General features: G+C 43.1%; 1 protein-coding gene across 2 annotated transcripts in view; it reads right to left on the bottom strand.

Annotated features, from left to right (window-relative positions):
- LOC148540344 (proprotein convertase subtilisin/kexin type 5-like) overlaps nt 1-12,613 on the bottom strand; it is a 150,511-nt gene extending 137,898 nt beyond the window's left edge. For both annotated transcript variants that reach the window (XM_088443472.1, XM_088443473.1), the window contains exons 1-3: nt 12,413-12,613; nt 7,325-7,528; nt 1,482-1,550 (exon numbers count right to left, since the gene is read on the bottom strand). In XM_088443472.1, the coding sequence (XP_088299598.1) occupies nt 1,482-1,550; nt 7,325-7,528; nt 12,413-12,596 (457 nt within the window). In that variant the 5' untranslated portion in view covers nt 12,597-12,613. The remainder of the gene's footprint in view (nt 1-1,481; nt 1,551-7,324; nt 7,529-12,412) is intronic.
- Between the last annotated feature and the right edge of the window lie 10,678 nt (nt 12,614-23,291).

Genomic DNA, 23,291 nt, shown 5'->3' with positions numbered 1-23,291 from the left:
TGTGAAGAGGAGCCAGTAAGGAAGCTGAGGAGCTGCAACCAGCGACACACAGCGCACCAGCCAGATGCTGGCAGTAATACTGTTGGCAGGACAGCTGGAAGAGAGGCAAGTGTGTTGTTGCTGGATGCTATAGGGGCGGACTGCGCATGTGAGGCCATGGCATATACTAAGTCCTGACAGTGACAGTTGCACTGGCAGCCGCAGTCATCTCTCTCATGTCTGTGTGTGTCTTCTCTCTCTCCTGGCTCTCTAACATTTGTTAATGTACTTCGTGAGGCGCTGCGGAACCCTTGTGGCACCATATAAATTAAGGATAATAATAATAATAATAATATCCCCCTTCTATCTCTATCAGCTGATATTATATTATATATATAAAAAATAAAATATTGATATGTATCCACAGTCTCCGTACCCCCGAAATGTTTTACCTGCTCCATTTCTTCCTTTCCTTCCTCTATGTCAGTGGTTCTCAAATTTGGCCCTCGGGACCCCACACAGATCACGTTTTCCAGGTCACCTAACAGGTGCACAGGTGTATTCATTAATCACTGACACATTTTAAAAGATCCACAAGTGGAGCTAATTATTTAAATTGAGATTCTGAGGAGACCTGGAAAACATGCACTGTTTGGGGTCCTGAGGACCGAGTTTGAGAACCTGTGCTCTATGTGCTCCCCAGATCCTTCCTATTTGGAGTTGTGGCCTTTGCTTGCCAATTGAGTGCAGCCAAACAGAGGAAGCAAGGTTGAAATAAATGTAATGTAGGGATACATGTGCACATGTTCACTGTGTGCCCTTAACTAAACTCAGGGCCTGATTCAGACCCGCTCGCAAGCACATTGCGCTTGGAAGCGGGTCGATTGTGAGCCAGTGCGCAAGCGCGAGCCCCGGAGCAAGCGCAAAAAGCACTCGCTCCGGTGCGCGCATCCGAAAGGGGCGGCTGTCGATGTTGATCGACAGCTCGCCCCGTTTGGAAGGCGGGGAGGGGGGGTGGCTGGGCAAACGGAGGCATTCCTGCAGGAACGCCTGCCATTTGTGGGTGGCCCTACTGACATCACTCATGATGTCAGTAGGTGGACTTCCTGCTCTACAGCAAGGGTATCGTCGCAAGCCCGATAGTCGCGATGGTCTTGACCATCGCGAAAATCACCTGGCCGTCCGCTAAAGCTGTGGGTGGTCACCCACAGCTTAGGGAGCGGCCAGGAGGCCGGCTCAGAAAAAACAAGCGGCCGCCCTGATTCAGAGCGAGCGCTCGCTTTTTGCGAGCGCCTCTGAATCAGGCCCTGAATTCCTTAACCACATAGATTTTAAATTGTTTATGTAAATTGTATAAATGTTCGCTTTCTCTCCCCTTCAGTAATCTGGCAACAGAATAATTTGTTCTGCCGAAACAAAAATCTGTCCTACCTTCATTACTGAGAATATGAATGTGACTAACAGCATTTATTGCATTGCTTTCATTGTCTTCATTGCCTCACCTACTGCACAAGTTTTGCAACCAGTCTCACAGTCAACACACTCTCCCGTCTCAGGGTCTTCCACCTGTCCTGTATTATGCAATGAAACACAAAATAAATATTTTCATCCCATTACCACAACATGCACAATGTTACAACTATCTAATATTTGTATTAGTTGTGTTGTGTTGTACCATAATTCATGTAATTAAACACTGTAAGTGAATGTTTCTGTAAAAAAGAAAGAACATAGTAATTAATGCTAACAAAATATAATTTTCATAGATTAGTAGTTATAACAGTATCCATAAATATAGGTTAGGCTTGTTTGTTTTGACAAACAAGCATAGTGTTACTTATTTTGCTATCACTTTGTAATCTCCTGTTTCTTAGCTACATAGAAAAAGATGAATAATCAATTAGAATTAGTTGATGGATTACACAGACAAAATAATTTCCCATTGTAACCACAAACCCTAGATAATAGGTATGAGAGTCTGTATGTGTGGATTTAGGTCCTCATTCAGAGCCACTCGCTATTTCCGGTCGTTCGTTCTAAAACTAGGGGTGGCTATTCAAATGAACCGTTCGCTGTTTGCGGTCTGTTCACGCCTCTATGTCTGAACGAGCGAACAAAACTTGCGTTCGTTTTTTGGAAAAATACGCCCCCCTGGCCGCTCGCATCCTACGTCATGTCCGCTATTTATTAGATTAATCGAGTACATCGACAAGGGTATGAACTGCTCGCTATTCTTGGGGTTGGTGTTTGCTACCACAATTTTGCGAGCAGTTCTGACTATAAAATAACCCAGTGACGTGGTCCATGACGCTGCTGTTTTAAATATGCACACCCATAAAACGCCCGTTTTGACCTTTAAGCACGCCTGCGTTCTGATTTCCACTCCCCATTTTCAAGCACCTTCCCCTGTTACCACCCACATACGCCTCTTTCTGTCACTCAAAATAGCAGGCATTCGCTATTTTGCGAGCACATGAATTTCAGCCGCACTGACTGGTTAGCGCATGCATATAACGATCCGTACGCATGCGCAGTTGGGCTAACATCGCTCGGAACGAACAAGCGGCCGCTTACGAGCGGCTCTGAATCAGGCCCTTAGTTTTTTTGTTTGTTTTGTTTTTTACTATTATGTTATATTGGGCATGGACCTCACTCCATTCTAATGGGACCATGTAGTTCCAAGTCATTTTCATTATCCACAAGGAGGGTGGGAATAACCCCAGTGCATTTCAGCTGTAGGCTGGTCATTTCGTGCTGGGTTTGCTTATGCATTTTAGAGGTAGGGTTCACCCTCTTTTTCCTATTTAGATGTTTACTTTTAAAACTCTACTCAGTCATTTCAATATACCATTAATTTCACTGGCGTTTCTGCATGAATCAATGAAATGAATGTTCCATTGAAGTACATGGGAAATTCTCTGTTCCACTTCCATCAGAATGCATTCACAAATCCAAGTAAATACATCTAGGGGTAAATTTACTAACAATCGAGTTTGGTCGAGTTAGCAATCTCTGGAGAGTTTGGCCATTTTTTCCCACTCGCAAATTTACTAATGTCAAACTCGGGAGAGAAATTTCCTTTGCTACAGGAAAAGTCTGGAGAGTTAGCAAACTCTCTTCAATTCACCATCGACCAAATTCTAGTAACTTTTCACTAGTGAAGATAGGATTCGGGAATTTACCAAGATGAGAGTTTCAAAACTCTCATGAGAACGGACAAAACACGTGTCCAAATTTGTGAAATCAATTCACCTGCCTGTGAGCTGCGAGTTCAGCAGAAACATACACAGATCAGTGTGATCCATATATGTTTCTGCCTGTAAATAATCAAAAAAGAGTGAAATGTTTTAAAAGAATTATGCAGGATCCCCCCCCCACAAAAAAAGTATAAACAGCCCCAGGCTGCTCAGCCAGTCCTGGTTCCTAAAAATACAAAGGGGAAAAATGAGTAGGGTCACCCCGTATTTTAGGAACCAGCACTGGGCTGCTGAGCCTGCCCTGATTTAAAAAATTGGGTGAAAAAAAGGCATAGGGGTCCCCCTATATTTAAAACCAGCACTGGGCTCAAATCCCTCTGGGGTGTAATGCCACAGCCAGGGGACCCTATCACCTGGTCACCCCAGCCAAAGCATTATAACACCAAGCCAGTCAGCCTAAGCCGTGGATCTCAGGGGAGGTGGGAACCCCCCAATAAAGGGGTCTCCCCTCTCCCGAGCACCCCAGGCTTAGTCTTGGAGAAGTGGACTGATCACCTGGCAGCAGGTAAGTATGTGTGAGTGTGGTACTGTAGGTGTATGTAATAAAGTTATACTTTCTATGGTGTGTGTATGTTGTGGTTTTTAAAAAGAAAAATTTCCGCGGGGGTATGGGTGCCGGCTTCCTGCTGGCACTTGTAGTTCCACAAGTGCCAAAGGGCAGGCATGCTGGCACCTGTAGTTCCACGGTAAAAAAACAATAGTTTCTAATTTTTGACACTACTATTACCCCCGTACCCACAGCCCAGGGGTGTAGGGAAGAGCCCTGGGCTTCAGACTAAGCCTGGGGTGCTCAGAAGAGGTGAGACCCCTTTATTGTGGGTCCCCACCTCCCCTGAGATCCCCGGCTTGTGCTGACTGGCTTGGGGTGATAATGCTTTGGCTGGGGTGGCTTGGTGATAAGGTCCCCTGGCTGTGGCATTACACGCCTGCTGGATTTGGTCTGGTGCTGGTTTTAAATATAGGAGGACCCCTACACAATTTTTTTACCCCTCTTTTTAAAACCAGGACAGGCTCAGCAGCCCAGGACTGGTTCCTAAAATACGGTGTAACCCCACTCATTTTTTACCGTGTATTTTTAGGAACCAGGACTGGCTGAGCAGCCCGGTGCTGGTTATGCTTTTTGTTTGGGGGGGGGGGCTATATCATTTTTTTTTTTTTATACTAACCTTTTTTTTACAGATACAACACACAAGTAGCCTTCACACATCTCACATATGTGCAGGCTGCTTGTTCGGGAAAGTTTGGCACAGTGAAACAATCTCGGGTGAGTAATCTCTATCTAAACTTGCTACTTGGGGGAGATATTTCAATCTGCTTCACCATCAGCCAACTCGGTCACAGCTATACTCACTTCTAAGTAAATTTGTGAGTTTCAGAAGCACTAAATCACCCAAGTTTCGGCGATACAAATCAAGATGAAAAAAAAAATTGATCAGACTCGATTTACCCCATAGTGTATATTATGCTACATGTCTACAGCATGTAAACCCCACATCAAACTGAAACGCACATTATATTTATATGTATTCATAATTCACCCTTTTTTACATAAATGTGATGCCAATGAGACAACTCGTCTAAGAGACGTATACTAATTAATAAATTATTTTAGATGATCATTGAATCTTTCCACGATACAAAGTGTGGCAATGAGTTTCAGGTGCTAAGAATTAATTGCACTTGAGGAAAAACATTGTTGTAAAGAATTAAATAGGTGCCTTATTCTTTCTATGAAGAAATAATGTAGGCAAGCTTTAGATCACTATACCTTGGTAAAGATGAAGAATAGAATACAGTGAAGCTATATTTGTATCGTATACTACTACATGAAGCATTAATCATGTGTGAAAATGGGGACTTACATTGATTCTAAAAAATCTAAAATGTGAGTATTTATTTGTCAGCACTTGTAAATACACTCAGTGCACATAAATAGTATCTTGTAATGTTATTGAATAAAAATATGACAACAAAGAATACATCTCTTTGTTCATTCAGGTATCAGTCTCTTTCTAAAGAGGCACATCCTTGAAATCCCCAATTATCAATAAAATAAATTGCTTTTGTTTTCACAGTGTCGGTAACAGAAATAACAGGGCCTCAATTATTTACACTCTTTATTTTCTTAAACAGGCATGAGGGAGACCCCGGGTGGGTGATAAACCCATAATTCTAATAACATTAAATATACATTTGTTATGCAGGCTGAGACCTCTCCATGGCGTGTAAAGCAGTATTTGATGTAATAAAATGTGCAGAATCAACATCTTTCTGATGTATTCAGTGCCCCTGCCATATGTATCCCTCAGATAACAAGCAGAAGCGATGAATAACTTTTCTTACACAATCCCCTTCACCTGTACTATCTTATCTGAACAGTACAGAACATCGGAAAATGTGTTTCTTTTGAAAAGGTGACACCTCTGTAGACAAAATTTATTTATTAGTAAATTTTAACTACTTTTATATGGTTATCTAATGCTAGTCTTAACTTGAATAAAAGTCTCCCATGAATTTATGACGCGCTACGTCAAGTTCCTCATAATTCAGATGTCCTTAGTTTTACAGACCACGTAGAAGCATATAGTAAAGTGGGAGATTCTGCTGAAGCCTATCACTAAGCTGTGTGCAGGATTATGGAGGGGAGGTTCCAAATAATATAAGGTGTAACAGGATAGAAAGGATCACAGTGCCAAATGTAGGATTTTCAAAGGCACAGATGGGCCCTTACTTTTTGTGGGGTTTTGTATAAAAGATAGTAATTAGATAGATAATGTCTATAGACAATAGATGTAAGACAGGCGTTAGGTTGACAGGGACAAAAAGGTAGACACAAAAAAGGTCGACATGGATAAAGGTCAACAGGTACAAAAGGTCTACAGGGTCAAAAGGTTAACACATGCTCTCCTAACACGCAGAGTGCTGTCATGCTTCATGCTGCTGGTCAGACTTGCTGCATATGCAGCATGGCTGCCTGATGTGCGTGGATGGTACCAATGTTTACGCTGTTGTACGTCACTGAGAAGGCAGCAGTGGGTGTCCCTATGCTAGACTGTGCTTTGGAAGCCATTAGCATGTTTTATCAAATGTGATCCATGAGAGACTGCAGCTGCGATGCATTAGTGTACATCTCTGAACCAGGCCCTCTGTGTGGCCTAACAGTCACTTTAACATTCCGCCTGACACATATTGTGACCAGTGATGTGCGGTGAGGTAAATGGCTGGGGAGGCACTGGCTAGTATCAGAGCCAGATTTACAGATACATATATGACCCTGAGGGTTCATTTGAGCATCAGTATATAATGCTGGAAATTTGGTGAGTTTAGATCACGGATGTGCAGAAAAGGTAGACAGGAGAGGCAGTGCCTCACCTGCCATACACTTTTTACTCCAGAGTTTTTATTATAAAAATGATTAGAATAATAAAAAGAAGATATTTATAAAATTTGCTTTAATTTTTTATTATCACTTTTATAATCAAAACTCTGGAGTATACCTAAGTATGACAGGAAAGGCTCTGCCTCACCTGACCGCACAACACTGATTGTGACCACCACCCCAATAGGCTATATCAATAAATCTAAATTGCATATGTATTTGTGGGCTGCATGCAAAAGCAGCCAGTATTTATCCTGGAAGCAAAAAAAGAAAATGTATTTGCACCTCTTGCATTGCAGCATGGTTTGCCCAGGTGTTCAGCTACTTGCTCTTTTTTGCTTTACTCCGGCCCTAAGTGTGCTGTACAGATACCTATTGACCTATTTAGCTTCTGCATATCAGTGGCTAATGCTCCATGTGGATGAGTGACATCATGTCACTTATTCAGTGTTTAGGTGCCCCCTAATTATTGTCTCCCTAGGAAACTGACTCGTCCAATGGTAGCACCAACCCTGGAAATGCTGTAACCAATAAATTTACCATTATCACTTTCAATTTGAATATATTCCTGTTTTTCATGAGATCTCAACCTAAATGCTTAAATTTCTGTGTTTTCAGTTCCACTTCAATCTATTGATCAAATACAGTATAAGGTAGACTAGAATAGAGAATTTAAACTAGACAGTATTGAAGCAATTTGATAAAATACCTGGTAAACACTGCGTTAAATAGCAATTTCCATTCAGAAGCTTGTAGTTGCTCTTGCATTTCTGACAGCTATTGGCATTGGTGCAAAGGTCGCAGTTCAGTGAGCATGATTCACAAGTGTAGGTGTCACGCTCCTGGTAAAATCCCCGTGGGCAGTGTACCTTACAGTGACTACGATGAAGAAAGTGTTCAGTTCCATCTTCATCTGCAAAATTAAAACAGAGTTCAATAAGTATGAACATATTTTCAGTACAAGCAACATTATATAATTAATCCATCCATCCACAGATATATTTGACACAATTTTTGTTATATCAGCTGTTTACCAAAACATATTCATGTTACAGTTATATAATAAATATGGTTTTAAAGTGCAGACTATCAGATTTATTTTGAGGGTATTCATATCCAAATAGGAGGAAGGGTTTAGGAACTACAGCTGTTCAATTGTAGACGCAATATGTCTGTGAACGACATCGTTCACGGACATATCGCTGGTACACACTGGCCTACGGTCACCCAATATATTGGGCAATCAATTGATCGGCCAATATATCTGCTGGTGTGTACCCAGCATTAAGCTGCAAAAAAAAAATCCATCAGAAAGAAAGTAGGATCCTTAGGAGTGACCAAATAACAGTTTGGTACATTCTGAGAAAAAATGCAATGGTGAGCTCAGCAACACAAAAGTCATTCACGTCAAGTGGTAGATGATCGCAGGATCCTTTCCATGGTAAAGAAATAACCCTTCACAATGGTCCTCATTCAGACCCACTCGCGAGCGGCTGTCCGCTCGCAAGTGGGTCGATGGTCTGCACTGCGCATGCGCACAACGGAGGGAGCTCCGTCGTGCGCATGCGCGAGACGCGACGAGCGAAGGACTTTCCTTCGCTCGGAGTGTCTCATCAAAGGGGGCGTGCTGTCGATGTTGACTGACAGCACGCCCCCTTTGGTGGGCATGCCGGGGGCGTGCCTGCCAGACGGAGGCGTTCCCAAGGGAACGCCTACCGTCTGAAGCCGGCCCCACTGACATCACTAGTGATGTCAGTGGGAGTGATTTTGGCTCTGATAGAGCCAAAATCACTCCTGGCCTTGCGGTTGAAAAACTCAACCGCAGGCTTTTGCTCGCAGTTTTGATGGTCGCGATGGTCAAGACCATCACGACCATCATCCTGCACGCTCGTATATGCTGTGGGTGGTGACCCACAGCTATACGAGCGTCCAGGAGGACGCTCCATATTAATGGAGGTGGACCCTGATTCAGAGCGAGCGCTCTGGTCAGAACGTCCGGCTCTGAATCAGGGCCAATATCCACCCACGAACAAAGAACTGAAGACATGCAGTATAGGCCTGGCAAAGCATAACAAAGGAGGAAACCCACTTGGCATTTGGTGATTCCCATGGGTTCCGACTTCAGATAGTCATTGCCTGCAAAGCATTCGCCACAAAGAATTAAACATGAACATTTTATTTATGATTATGTTAATTTGCCCAATTTGTCCAAGGGGACTGTGGATAAAAATGGTTGCAATTCCTAAATGTTTCATACAATAATTTTGTTCAACACCTTGTATATTGCGCATTGCATATATAAATGCATTTTGCAGCTGTTAGCAAATCATTTAGGCATAGCTATTACATATATTATCATTCTTATAATGTCCAACCTTGGGATAAGTGGCTTCAATTCTATTGTGTAATACTGGTAAATATTTTCAACATTTTATTCAGTGGAATGTAATCGAAAAATTCACAACAACTATTTGACATTCCAGCAAACTAATTACTGCCCCCACGTGTGTAACATAAATAAGGTGCCGCCTGTCACAGTTCTATTTATCCTGTCCTTAAGAGTCATTTCAGGCATGTTTATTAGTGACTGAGAAAGTAGAATAAATTACATATATCTTTTCAAAGTTATCCTGATAACCCTTATGCACAGGAAATCTGAAAAAGATAGGGGGAGATGTACTAAATCGAGGAGAGAGATAAAGTTGAGAGAGATAAAGTACCAACCAATCAGCTCCTAAACTGTCAGTTTACAGGCTGTGTTTGAAAAAAATGGCAGTTAGGAGCTCATTGGTTGGCACTTTATCTCTCCCTACTTTATCTCTCTCCAAAGGCAGGATGCATGACGCATCGTAATTTAGATGTAATGTATCTGACCACTCATCGCATGCATGTCGGCGGTAATTACACCGGTATGCTTGAATAAAATCACAAAGGACAGCTCTCTCAGTAAGAGAGAACATTTTACAAATCAATGGCAATAATAATAATTTATTAGCAGATTATCCACTATCAATAATAACATTTTCACAGTACTTGCTTTGTTCTGTATATGGGTTAGTGTGTCCTCACCTGCAAGTTTCAAGGATATTAGAAGTTACCATGAATTATATGTAAAGGCCAAATAATGCATGGCGACTGTTTTCCTGCAGGTCACAGAATTCTGTGGTGACCGCTATTGATGGTGTCACAGGGGCAGTTCTTAAGCACTTTTCAAACTTCCGAAGCACTTATGTCTAATTAATAATAGCATTTCTATTGCATTGGGAAAAGTGCTGCATTTTTATAATTTCATTAATGAGTGTTTGCCTATTTATCAAACAGTTTTTGTGGGATATCCCACAAAAAACAGCAGTTTTCTGGGTGGTACCCGCAAATATTAAATATAGCCCGGATATACCATGGGGGGATCCATTTCCGTCCGCAAAGCAGGAGCTGATATGCAGTTTGGTTTACCAAGCTCTGGAAAGTATATTTTTGAAACACCCTGACCTTCCTGATTTCCATTCTTACTTTGTCTAATTGCCCTGTGATGGACTTAGGAGAATTATTCTGTAACAACGCATTTATGTGCTTCTCTCATTGACAAGCTCATTTTGACAAATTCCTACAGGCCAAACATTGGATTTACTCCTTCCTCCCTCTCTCCATGTTTTGCCTCTTTGTAATACGGCGTTACTTACATCCTGAAACCATAGAAGGGGGGATAACGCAGTGGTACAACCCGCTGCTTTCAACAAGTTGTGAGTCTGGAGCACAAGGACTAGAGTCACTTCTAGCTTTAATTTATGGAAATGCATTAACCATGTGTATATGTTTGTCAAACTGAATGTACTCAATTACTTAGAGATTACACTCGTATTGGGAGATGTATCAAACCTTTTAGAGATAGATAAAGTGGAGGAGTTGCCCATAGCAACCAATAAGATCATAGCTATCATTTATCTAGCACAATGTTTAAAATGAAAAAAGCTGTTTGTTTAAAATGGACAACTTCTCCACTTTATGGGGGAGATATATCAAACCTTGGAGAGAGATAAAATGAAGAGAGATATAGTACCAACCAATCACAGGCTGTGTTTGAAAACTTACAGGTAAGACCTAAATGGTTGGTACATTATATCTCTCAACTTTATCGCTCTGCAAGGTTTAATACCTCTCCCCCTATCTCTCTACAACATTTAATACTTTCTCCCCCCAATCTAAATTGCCCTGATGTCATAGTGGCTACTTGGCGAACACTTTACACTTTTTTTTTGAGCTATCTCATAATCTGCCCCCTGGAGACAAATAGAACATATCATTTTTAATATTTTAGGTCTTATTTGCTCATTTACTGTCTCCCAACATCATAGATATGTTCTAGGTCACATTCTTACAGCCACAAAAGTAGTCATTGCTCAGCTATGGAAGCATGATATGCCGCTGCCCCTCATGGTTACCTTAATACTATTTTTAAAACAAAAACTTTGGGGTGCCCATACTCTACTTTCCCTCGTTCCAACTGATGAAATGGTACAGATGGCACAAATATGTTACAGAGGGGTCAGGGAAAACTGTTACTACTTAGGTCCAGGGTCGAACTGGCCCACAGGGGTACAGGAGAAATCCCCAGTGGGCCCCACTGTCTGAGGGTCCCATCTCCTTTTCTAATGTCAGGTTTCAGACAGTGCCCTTGAATACATTGTTACTCTATTACAAAGTCAGTTAGTTAGGTAGCAGGAACATGGATGAACAAACCATGCAGTGTAGTATCCATGTTGTCTGCAGGCTATGTCCTCTATAAAGGTTAGCCAAGCCTCTGTGGTAGCTGGCCACACCCTTCTGGAGGCTGGCCACACCCTTTATTCATGAGCCCCGACCACTGCCTTCCTCCGGTGGGCCCATCATGCCCCAGTCCGACACTGCTTAGGTCTCCTTGGTCTCAGTTTCCTCCTAGTCCCCCTCTTTACTTATCAGCCTTTATTTTCCCCTCTCTTTCTCTGGGATAAGGGTATATGTGTCCAGCCCGCATTAGGTTATGGCCTTTTATGGTTAGCGCAGTTCTATGTTGCCAAGTTGTCCTGAATACGTATGGTGCTGTGCACATGTGTATGTGTATTGTTTATGTGAGATTGCTGTATCCCTCCCCTTCTTTTCTCCTCTTCCTTTCTTTTTCTTCTGAAAATCAATAAAAAGTCATTTACAATACCTACAGTACATTTTTTCTACCCAAGTATTATACACTGTAACATTAAATCTCACCAGTTATACAGATATTATTTGAAGACATTTATATATTAGCATCACTTCTGTATTATAGCTGTATTTAAAACTTTACATGATGACTTATTGTTAACTTTGTCAGGTGATGTTATGATGTGTATTATTGAACAGAGCTTTATATAGATCAATATATTATCACCATTTATTATATACCTACATTTTTAGTATTATTACATTGAACACCCTATATAGTAAAGAACAAAACTGTAAATTAACAGTTCTACAGTCCTGAGCGTAACATAACTTTTGTGTACTTCAATGTGAATCTTAATTTAAATATAATGTAATTTGCATTATCATTATTAGCCTATTATCGGTGCTTCCCATTTAATTATTGTATTTTTTTAGTCTTAAACGCTCAGAAGATAGATGTTCCCTACTATTATATCTGTATATAGTGTTTGAATACATTTATATTTTTCACCTGTGTTAAAAGATAAGTACAACTCAAATTTTATTACTTAGGTTTTATAATACATTTTGTTATGATCAAGGTCAATGTATTACCATTACTAGTAACATACACTTCACTTACCTATGCCACACTCCGTGCATTCATATAGCTCCTGCCCATTGCATTCCTCACAGGTAGGATGGCAGTTCACACACTGAGCATTAAGTACAAACTGTCCATTAGGGCACAACATGGCTGATGAAAGAGCGCATCTATGGAAAAGAAGCAGCACAAAGCTGCATACGTTTGCTGTTGCTAACTCCATTTTCCTTGCAGACTACACTGCAAGGTGTCTCATGAGTGCCGACCAACAGGTGCACTCTTACAATGGACTGGGAGTGAGGTTTGATAGAAATGCAGTATGAAATAGGAGCACAGACTGGTCAAACTGGTTTTTTTCCTCTTCTCTGAACTGTTCAGATCAAATTCCAGGAGTTATTCAGGGAAAGCAAAATGACCAGGAATGAAAAGGCATACATTCTCCTGCACTGAGCTATAGAGGAAGGGTTGTACCTGCTGTATCTGTTTGTTCTACAGTTGGCTGATACACATTAAATACTTATCCAGAACCTATTACTCCCTTGTTCAGCCTTTACAAACAGATTTACATTGTGACAATAATCTATACGAATGCTGTTCATCTGCTGCCAGTAACATTTTTCGTGCTATCTATCTATGAAAAACCGGCAGTATATAAATGCAGAATACAGTGATACAGTGTCATACGGGAATAATACCTTTACAGTTTAAGAAATTTACAGAATGATTGATGGTTAAATGAATGTTCAAGCACATGAATAAGGGAGGAGTGTGGACTATGACAACATCTTTGGAGATAACTAACTGAACATTTGCCCTGTTTTTTGGGGTTTAAAATGTGTATGTATATATATATATATATATATATATAAGAAAAAAGTGAGTTGGAAGTAAGGGATAGAGGTTGGATGAAGGCTAGGTGGTAAATTTACAACAGTGCGGGTTTTTAGAAGTGGAGTTGTTGCCCATAGTAACCAATCAGATCTAGCTATTATCTTCTAGAAGGTACTAGATAAATGATAACTAGAATATGATTGATTGCTATGGGCAACATCTCCACTTCTAACAACCCACCCTTTAGTAAATAAATATACACCTAGGTGATAAGCAGGAGGTAGTGGTATCGGTTGTAGTGATGTTATATGATGTAGTTGTTATTGTTTATAAGCTCATTGAAGAACATACCTCACAACACTGGGGCACATGTAGAATTTCCCAAGTGGTGGACCTGGCCATACCCCCCCCAAAAAAAAAAAAAATTATATTTACAATGCTGTGTTACAACACATGATATTGAAAGGGCATCAAACAGCAAGAGAAATTCGAGGGTTGTTCAAAAAGTAATGCCTAAATGCTCATAACTCTGAAATAATACGCAACATTTATTTGAAACTTTGTCAGTTTGTACTTTAATATGTTTGCTAACTATATATGTAGTTTTGTTTAGGTAGACCAAGAAATACCATGGAATCCAAGTTGAAACAAAGAGCCGTCATTGAATTTCTGAAAAAAGAAGGCTGCAGTGCTACAGAAATCCACAGAAGACTGATAAAAAGTGTATGGTGAGCGTACAATTGACTATAGCAATGTCAGAAGGTGGATGAAGCTGTTTCAATCGGGAGAATCGTCCGTGTGCGACAAACCTCGTGGTGGCAGACCATCAACTGCAGTGACAGCAGAGAACCGACACAAAGTCGATGCCATGATTCAGAAAGACCATTGTGTGACCATCAGAGATATCAGTGATGAACTGGAATGTAGCCATGGCACTGTAGAAACAAGAATCAATGATTTGGGATATCATAAAGTGTGTGCTAAGTGGGTTCCAAAGCAATTTACCAGGGATCATAAGGCCCAGAGGGTGGAAGTGTGCAATGACCTTTTGACCAACTTTGAAGCCAACACTGAGATGTTTTTGGAAAATTTCATTACAGGAGATGAGACCTGGGTATTCCTTTATGACCCAGAAACAAAGGCCCAATCAAAGCAATGGAAACACCCAAGTTCACCTAGGCCAAAAAAGTTTAAATCACAGCGATCCGTAAACAAAGTCATGTACACATTCTTCTGTGATTGCCGAGGTGTTATTCTCATCGATTACTTGGAATAAAACCATTCAATCAACAGTGATCGATACATTATTACACTTAAGAAGCTGAAAGAAGCCATCCGCAAAAAAAGGTCAACAATTCGACTGTCATCTTACATCACGACAATGTCAGACCTCACACTTCGATGGCAACATCTGCGGCCATTGCCAAAATGGGGTGGGCAATAATGTCACATCCACCATACAGTCCTGATTTGGCTCCTTCTGACTTTCATCTGTTTGGCCCTCTCAAATACTGTCTCCATGGTCAACATTTTGAATACATAAAGGTTGTTAAACATGCCATATGTTCCTGGGTCAAACACCAACCACTGGAATTTTTCCAAAGTGGATTCACAGCTTGAGTTGTGAGGTGGAGAAAATGTTTGAGGGCAGATGGTGACTTTTTGAGTAGAGTCATTCTGTTATTAAGACTTCAAAGTATTTTACTGCAAATTTTCAAATCTGTATCTATAATAAAATTTGAGTTGTGAGCATTTAGGCATTACATTTTGAACAACCCTCGTAACTAAGACAGAATAGGGACAAATTCCTGATAATCTTAATAGTTGGACAGTCCTCTCAAACTGGGACTGTCTAGCTAAAACTGGGATAATTGGGAGGTGTGAAAGAGGATAATTATAATTTTGATACCAGTATCTCCATGTTTTGTGGAAGTCAGGTAACTATCATTAAGAAGGCATTCATAGATGGTTTGGATTGTTTCTTACTGTACATTCACTCACAATCAAGAGTTTTGATGCATTGCTTATATGTGTAATATGACTATTTAAATGTTAGTTAAGTGGTTTGAGCAATATACTGGTGGTATTGGTGGATTAGATGGCACCTAAATGTCCATTACATGGTGGATTAAAGACAATGGGGCGGAAGCACTGCCGATGTCAGGCGCAGGGGAGCAATGTTTTCTTCTGTGTATGCATCTATTTCAGACTGGGCATGCATCCAGATAGCATGTACACAGATTCGGAGTTGCAACTGAGTCTGAGAAATGTGTTCAAAATGTAGTGGACATTTCTGATTGGTAACAGGGAGGAACTTTAATGCATGCACAGAGATGGTCCACTTTATGGCATATTATGGGAGTGCCGTGGATGTGTTGATGAAGGTGGTTGTGTACAGGGATGATTTAAGGAGAAGGTTGGCAGGGATGTCGCCCGGGGCGATGTGCTCTGGGGGCACAGCTGCAGTCACCACGCCAGCGCTGTCAAGCCTGGCAGCCGGTAGTATAGCCAAGGGTTAAAGTGGGCTGGAAAGAGACAGAACTAGTTCTATATCCTCCACAGCCCTGCAAAGTGAGTGCCTGAGCTAGGCAAGGGACTTCTAGGAAAAGTCCCACAGAGAACCCACCCCACCTTCCGCATCAATAGATGATGTGAGTGGCACATGTGTCTGTTGGGCCGTGGCCGCCTCCCCTTCCTTAGGTCCCGGTGGCTAATTTTTTTTTGTTGCTGCGCAGCATTCATGGCATCCTGAAGAGGAGCAGGGGCCACCAGTCACTGTGCTGAAGACAAGAAGGTAAGAAGGTGCCGAAGAGACACGGGTGGGGGAACTAGACAGACACAGGGGGAGAGCTGGAGAGACACAGCTCAAACACACTCTCCATGCACATTGGAGGAGTCCTGTCCCCATTATATATCTGAGTCCCATGTATGGCTTTTGCTTTGAACCCTCTCAAACAGTAAATCTATATCTTTTACATATTTATGTTATTGTTGCATCTGGGGGATGACGGGTTGCATTCCCTTAGGCTACAATGGGAGGTGGACTTGGGACTTCTGTTCGATGAGGATGGAGGTTCTCTGCTGGGGTATCCGCAAGTGGTCATGGCATTTGCCAGATATCAGCAGATCCAGCTGTATCTTCATAAAGTCTATTGGACCCCCGTTTGGCTCAGTGGGATTGGACGGTTGTTTTGTTTGACACACCTGTCCTCAGTTTGGAGCCTCAGGGAATGATTTCTGACACCTGCTCTGGTCCTGCATTCAAGTTTTCCTCATTTTGGTCCCTGGTTGTGGAGTGTTTTGGTAGGGTTGGGATTTGGATACCTTTAGCTAACCCTCGTAAATGTATTTTTGGTTTGGGCCAGGCTGGCTTTCTAAACTCTTGTTTACTGCTCTTTGTCAATAATCTTTTAGTGTCTCTATTGCTCGGATGTGGATGGCTTTACATGCCTCTACATTCTACTCCTGGCTGGGTTTAGGTAACGCTACTTTTTCTCACTAGCAGTTTATGTACCTCAAGAGACAATGCACGCACAAATTTGAAAGTGTTTGGGCCTTGTAGCAATCTTCCAGATACACTTTATATTCACCACGTCTTAAATGTGTATCTCTATGTCCCATGGGTGTCTCCGCTGCCTCAATCTGTATGTTTTGCTTTCTGCAATTTCTGACCAGGTATTTCTTCTCCATTATTTTTGCATTGACTCACAACAGTCCTTCACCCAATATTACTGCTTCCACCTCTGTAACATTTGCAAGATCAGACCCCCTTTTTACTCTGCAAGCCCCTAAAATGGCTCATTCATGCTCTCTTCAGTCCATTTTCAACACTGCTACCTGTCACACATTGAGGTGAGCCCCAGTTACTGGGTCTAACAATGTCACATCACTGCTATCTGTGCCCTCCCTGGTTGCTGCTGGCTTCTCTGAGACCTGCACTAGCACTTCTGCATGTGTTCCTGGCATTTAGCCTATGGGCAGTTCCCACAGCAGTGGAGCATGGGTGTGGCCATCTTGTATTTTCTCACATGACTGCATCTGCCAACCGGGTTTCAGCAGTCATGCTCAAATGGCAGCTTAGCAAATCAATCATGATGGTTGCAATCATCGCCCATCTAAGCTCAGAGAAGACAGAAACCTCTTGTTGAGCAGAAGGGCAAGTTTAAGCCTACTCAGAATGGGCAACAGAACTGCAAAGCCGATGCCAGGAAATCTGTATCAGAAGACGCAGACCCTGGTCTCAGCAGTCCCAGAAAACAGGGACGACATGCCTCCAATTTTGGTAATGCTCATTGGCCCCACCCATTCCCCACCCCTATCCAGCAGCAGTATTACAATACTGTTGTTGCTTTGGAACAATGCGAGCTTACTTGCAGATAGAGACCTGCACATGTGCAATGCAGATCCTGTGCATGTGCACATCTCTAACAATTGGACTTGTACGCGAACCATCAGATTTACGTACAAGTCTGTATTAGACCCTCAATTACCAACTACCTGCATTTATAAAAGTGCATCTGACTTAGGGCCTGATTCAGACCCACTCGCGAGCGGCTCTCCGCTCGCAAGTGGGTCGATGGTCTGCACTGAGCATGCGCACGACGGAGGGAGCTCCGCCGTGCGCATGCGCCAGACGCGACGAGCGAAGGACTTTCCTTCGCTCGTTGTGTCTGATCAAACGGGGCGTGCTGTCGATGTTGATTGACAGCACGCCCCCTTTGGTGGGCGTGCCGGGGGCATGCCTCCCTGACGGGGGTGTTCCCAAGGGAACGCCTACCGTCAGAGGCCGGCCCACTGACATCACTAGTGATGTCAGTGGGAGTGATTTTGGCTCTGATAGAGCCAAAATCACTCCTGGCCTTGCGGTTGAAAACCTCAACCGCAGGCTCCGGCTCGCAGTGGCGATGGTCGCGATGGTCACGACCATCGCGGCCATCAAACTGCACGCTCGTATAGGCTGTGGGTGGTGACCCACAGCTATACGAGCGTCCAGGAGGACGCTCCATAATTATGGAGGGCGGCCCTCATTCAGAGCGTGCGCTCTGCTCAGAGCGTACGGCTCTGAATGAGGGCCTTAGTCTTCAGTTACTTACACTGGCTAGTGCATACTGCAATAGACTCAATCTCCAGCTACCTGCATTGCAAGTGCATTCTGCATCCTATTCAGTCCACATTCATCTCAAGAATCTACCATCTAGGCTGCTCTGCTGGTGTCCCACAACACGCTGGTGCATTCCTCAACATCCTACTCTCATCACTCAAGTATCTACATCTCTTGCAGGTGGACCCAGGCATTACAGGCCCCTCATTGTAATACGTCACATCTACAGCCTGTCTCTATTGTACTGCAGTTTTGAGTACAATATTTTCAATATTATTAATATTATAAATATTATCAAGTATATACAGTTCCTATTGTGCTTCCGGCACACCAATCCCCAAGACTGAAGCTTGATACCTTGATTAAGCTTTCTCAACTACAACTATCCTCCTAACTACAAAGCTAAGCACAAGGGTCGCTATCCAAATATACAAAACCCTAGTGACGTGACACTTCATAACTAATTTTCCTCTCTTTCCCCCTCTGTCAGCTGCTCTACAGTGTTAGAGACTGTGGGCCTGATTCAGACCCGCTCGCGAGCGCTCAAGGTTCGATGGTGTGCTCTGTGCACGCGCAGCGGCCGCACTGCACGTGCGCAAGTCCTGGAGCGATGTTGATCGACGACTCGCCCCATTTTGTAGGCGTGGCGGGGGGGTGGCTTCACAAATGGAGGCGTTCCCATGCAAATGCCTGCCATTTGTGGGCGGCCCCATTGACATCACCAGTGATGTCAGTGGGAGAGCTTCCGGCTCTATTAGAGCCAGAAGCTCTCTGGGGCTTGCAGCCACGAGACCCTACCACAAGGGTCTCGTTGCAAGCCCCGATGGTCACGATGGTCTTGACCATTGCGACCTTCATCATGGCCGCTCACAATAGCTGTGGGTGGTCACCCAAAGCTATGCTAGTGACCAGGAGGTCGCACAAAAAAAAAAAGAAAAAAGAGCGTCCGTCTCTGAATCAGGCTCTGTGTTTGTTGTGGACCCGGGGTGGTAACAGGAGTAGACACCGGAACAGGTTTAAACTGAAAAGTAGGTTGAGTAATGTGAATGTTGGTAGACATGAACAATAAGATAAACTAAAGTTCAGTAATAATAACAAATTAATATATGTGGCAGGAGGGAACTCTAGTGAGTGGCAGGACTGGTGCAAGGTTTCCGGACGCCCTAGGCAACATTTCACCAACCGCCCCTGCTCCCTCCAATTCATAATTTGCCACGCATCAGTCTACCCAGTGAAATAACATGCCACACAGCAGTGTCCCAAATTCATATTATACTATATAGAATATTACACACAGCAGAGCGTCAAAATCATAATGTACCTCATAACACTGCCGCAAATTCATAATATGCCACACAGCCATGAATTATGTAATTAATTTTTTTGGGGTGGTGGACTCAGGGGTGCCCTCCAGTGGCCGGCGCCCTTAGGCGGCTGCCTAAGGTTGCCTAATGGTAGCACCGGCCCTGGTGAGTGGGAATAAATGAATGTCCAGTTCAGTGACAGAGATGAATGAGGTGAATCCAGATAGACTGTAAGAGTGAAGTCGATATCCAGGAATGCTGAATACTGGCTGAAAGGGATATCCGGAAATGGTGTGATGATGGCTGAAAGGAGAATCCGGTAATGCTGTGATGATGGCTGCGCAGGAATGGGTTAACTGCGGAGACAGGTTCAGGCAGGAGTGGGTTTGGTGGAAGGTGCAGGGCTGATCTTCAGTGGAGTGCAAGGCAAGGCAGAGCGGTGCAGGCTGTGCATGGAGCCGGAGGCTGACAAAGAGCTAGGGCAAGCCCCGGAGCACAGGTCTCAGGTTCAGGAGCGCAAAGAACTCTCTCTCACAGCTGACGCTGTGAACACGTTGCACTGGCAACTACAGGGAGCTCCAAACACCATTAAGTACCCAGTAATGGAACGTGATAGGCCAGAGAGAGCAGGTGACCCACAGACGATTGGCCTGCTATGTCACATGGCCAAAAACAACATGGTGGCGCCCAGACAGCCGTGACGAGGAGACACCACTAGACTTACCCTTGCCAGGATGGCCTCAACGCTGGCAGACCTCTGCGTACATGCAATGCCAGTCTCCACATGCCAGCTCCCCATCAGAAGGACCGCGCCACAGCGCCCTCACCGGTAAGGACTGCAAACCTCCACGCCGCAAATGCCTGGTCGTGACATACTGGCTCCCTGTCCTTTCTAGAATCAAGTTGAAGCTACTGTCACCAGCGGCGGCTCCTACCTCTATCTCCCGGGGGGGTCTGGTCACAGATGCCCATTGTTAGATTGGGCTGACGTTATAGTAGGGTAGTGGCTTACCATTGGAAGCACTCTCTCTGCTAATTGTAGTAAACTTACTAACGTGTTTTATCGTGTTACCATATAATAACTTTCTTAAATACAATGAAACTTAAGTTCCAAAATAAAGACACAGGCCCTGATTCAGAGCCGCTCGCAAAAAGCTAGCACTCGCTCTGAATCAGGGCGACCGCTTTGTTTTAAAAAACCCGGACTCCTGGCTGCTCGCTAAGCTGTGGGTGACCACAGCTTTAGCGAGCGGCCAGGTGATGGTCGCGACCATCGTGACCATCGGGCTTGTGACGAGACCCTTGTGGTAGAGTCTCATCTGCCGCAAGCCCCAGTGAGCTTCCGGCTCTAATAGAGCCGGAAGCTCACTAAGGACATCACTCGTGATGTCAGTAGGGCCGCCCGCAAATGGCAGGCGTTCCTTCAGGAATGCCTCCATTTGTCCAGCCACCCCGCCTACAAAACAGGGTGACTGTCGATCAACATCGACAGCCGCCCCGTTTGTAATGAGCCCCGGAGCGAGAGAATGGCGTTTACATTTTTTTGTCAATATATATATATATATATAGACTATAAGTTAATAATAATAATAATAATAATGGTGACAGCACAAAAAGAGCGCACAGGACAATAACAACCAAACGGCTCAAACAAACACACACACAAGCCAAGCATTGGTGATCAACTCTCCTTTACCTTCAACCACCCGTCCAGGTGGTATAGCCATTTCCCCGTCCAGGACAATTGGCTGTCCCCTTACTCCACTTTTATTATTATTATTATTATTATTATTATCCTTTATTTATATGGCGCCACAAGGGTTCCGCAGCGCCTAACAAGTACAAAAACAAAGTACAGAAACAGTACATAAACAGTTGAACAGAACAAGAAAACACTGACATACACTATAAGACATTGCAGGACAAGTACATGGTATATAAACATTGCTGTAACAGTAGCAGGATGGCAACGGTTAGGTACTGTTGTAAGGAGTATAGAGTAGATAATATAAGCAAAGGAAGGAAAAGCACATGAGGGAAGAGGGTCCTGCTCATGAGAGCTTACATTCTAAAGGGGAAGGGCAGACAGACAGGGGTGACACAGATGGGGTAGACAGTGAGCATTGAACAGAGGGTTAGAATGACAGATGGGTGAATTCCAGTTTTACATTATGTGAGCAAGTAAGATGGAGTAAGATTTACACCTCTGACATTCTACTTTATGTGACACTATTTGTAGGTGTCTGTGGAAAGCCATGGTTGTTACTGTATGGTTAAGGTGTGAACCAGCCGTCTCAGGCACATTTATTGATTTGGAGGGTGATAGGGGACAGATGGGGTTTGCAGGGTATTTATTCCATATTAAAACCGCTGTGCGTTTGTGCGGGGCCTGGATTTAGTGATATGTCACCAGATAATAAAAGCAGGAGGATAGAGAAATAGATATAGTTGTAAAAGTTTTTTATAGTGACACAATGAGGCTGTAATAGTCAATGTATGATGAAAAGAAAGCTTATGAATTTTAAGAGGAGGGGAGTGAAGCAATACAGCTGCAATGAGCACAGAGAGGTGAGATGCAGGGAGAGTTAAGGATGTTATATCCTTAGAGAAAATATAAAGAATAGTTTTGATGAAAAGTGTAGTACATGGTGAGTATTAGGTTTGTTACTTTAAAACTGATTTCCTTTAAATTTGTCTAAATCTGAAATTACCTTAGATGTTGGTAAATGTTTGTTCAACTGTTTGATTAACTGTTATGTAATCACACTTTGTGCATTTAACACTTGGTGCTTTTAACCCCAGCTGCCCCCTATACTGAATATAAAGGAGTTATATCCTTGATTAAGACAGGCTACATCTGACTCAATTGGTCTGCTGATCAAAGGAGATAACTTGCTCTGAGTTGGAGCAAAAACCAGGCCAGATATATACCATAAACTATGCTTCACTGAACAATATAGACTACACATGTAAAAACATATCTATGCAAGAGATGAAATATCACATACATTTAAAAACTGCACATGATTGCATGAAGGTCTATGCAGAGTGTATATGCAGTAGGCAGGATGAGAGATGAAATATCACATACATTTGAAAACTGCACATGATTGCATGAAGGTCTATGCAGAGTATATATGCAGTAGGCAGGATGAGAGATGAAATATCACATACATTTAAAAACTGCACATGATTGCATGAAGGAGAGCGCACCCACTAAGCCTAACTATTAACATAAACTAACTCAAAGTGCCATTCTTTTCCGCCAAGTGAGGCCTAAAGCAATGCGCTGCCACCATAACTCAACCCTCTACCAAGAAACACCTCAACCAGCAGAAAAATGCTTTCCAGGAAATAGCCAAACCCGCAGGACTAAGATGCACGTCGTCTCCACGATACATATGTGCTTCCCGAATTAAATCGACGTATGTTCCACTACACCATCACCATTCTCCAACATGTACCTCACCACTGCAGTATTGACATTCCTCCTAGCCACATCCAACCACGCACCAGAACCAGCATTCCTCAAAACACTCCTATGGACAATGATGGACCACACCAACTTGCATGAAGACAGGGCTTCTACTATCAAATGGAAGTCCCTAATGACAACATAGCGCAAATCCAAGGCAGTGTGCTGACCTAAATAATTCCCACCCAGATGCAGCACTTTATAACA

The sequence above is a fragment of the Taudactylus pleione genome, unplaced genomic scaffold (assembly GCF_031769625.1).
Source record: "Taudactylus pleione unplaced genomic scaffold, aTauple2 ptg000019l, whole genome shotgun sequence".
In the NCBI taxonomy this organism is placed as follows: domain Eukaryota; kingdom Metazoa; phylum Chordata; class Amphibia; order Anura; family Myobatrachidae; genus Taudactylus; species Taudactylus pleione.
This window is presented reverse-complemented; position numbering and strand designations above follow the sequence as displayed.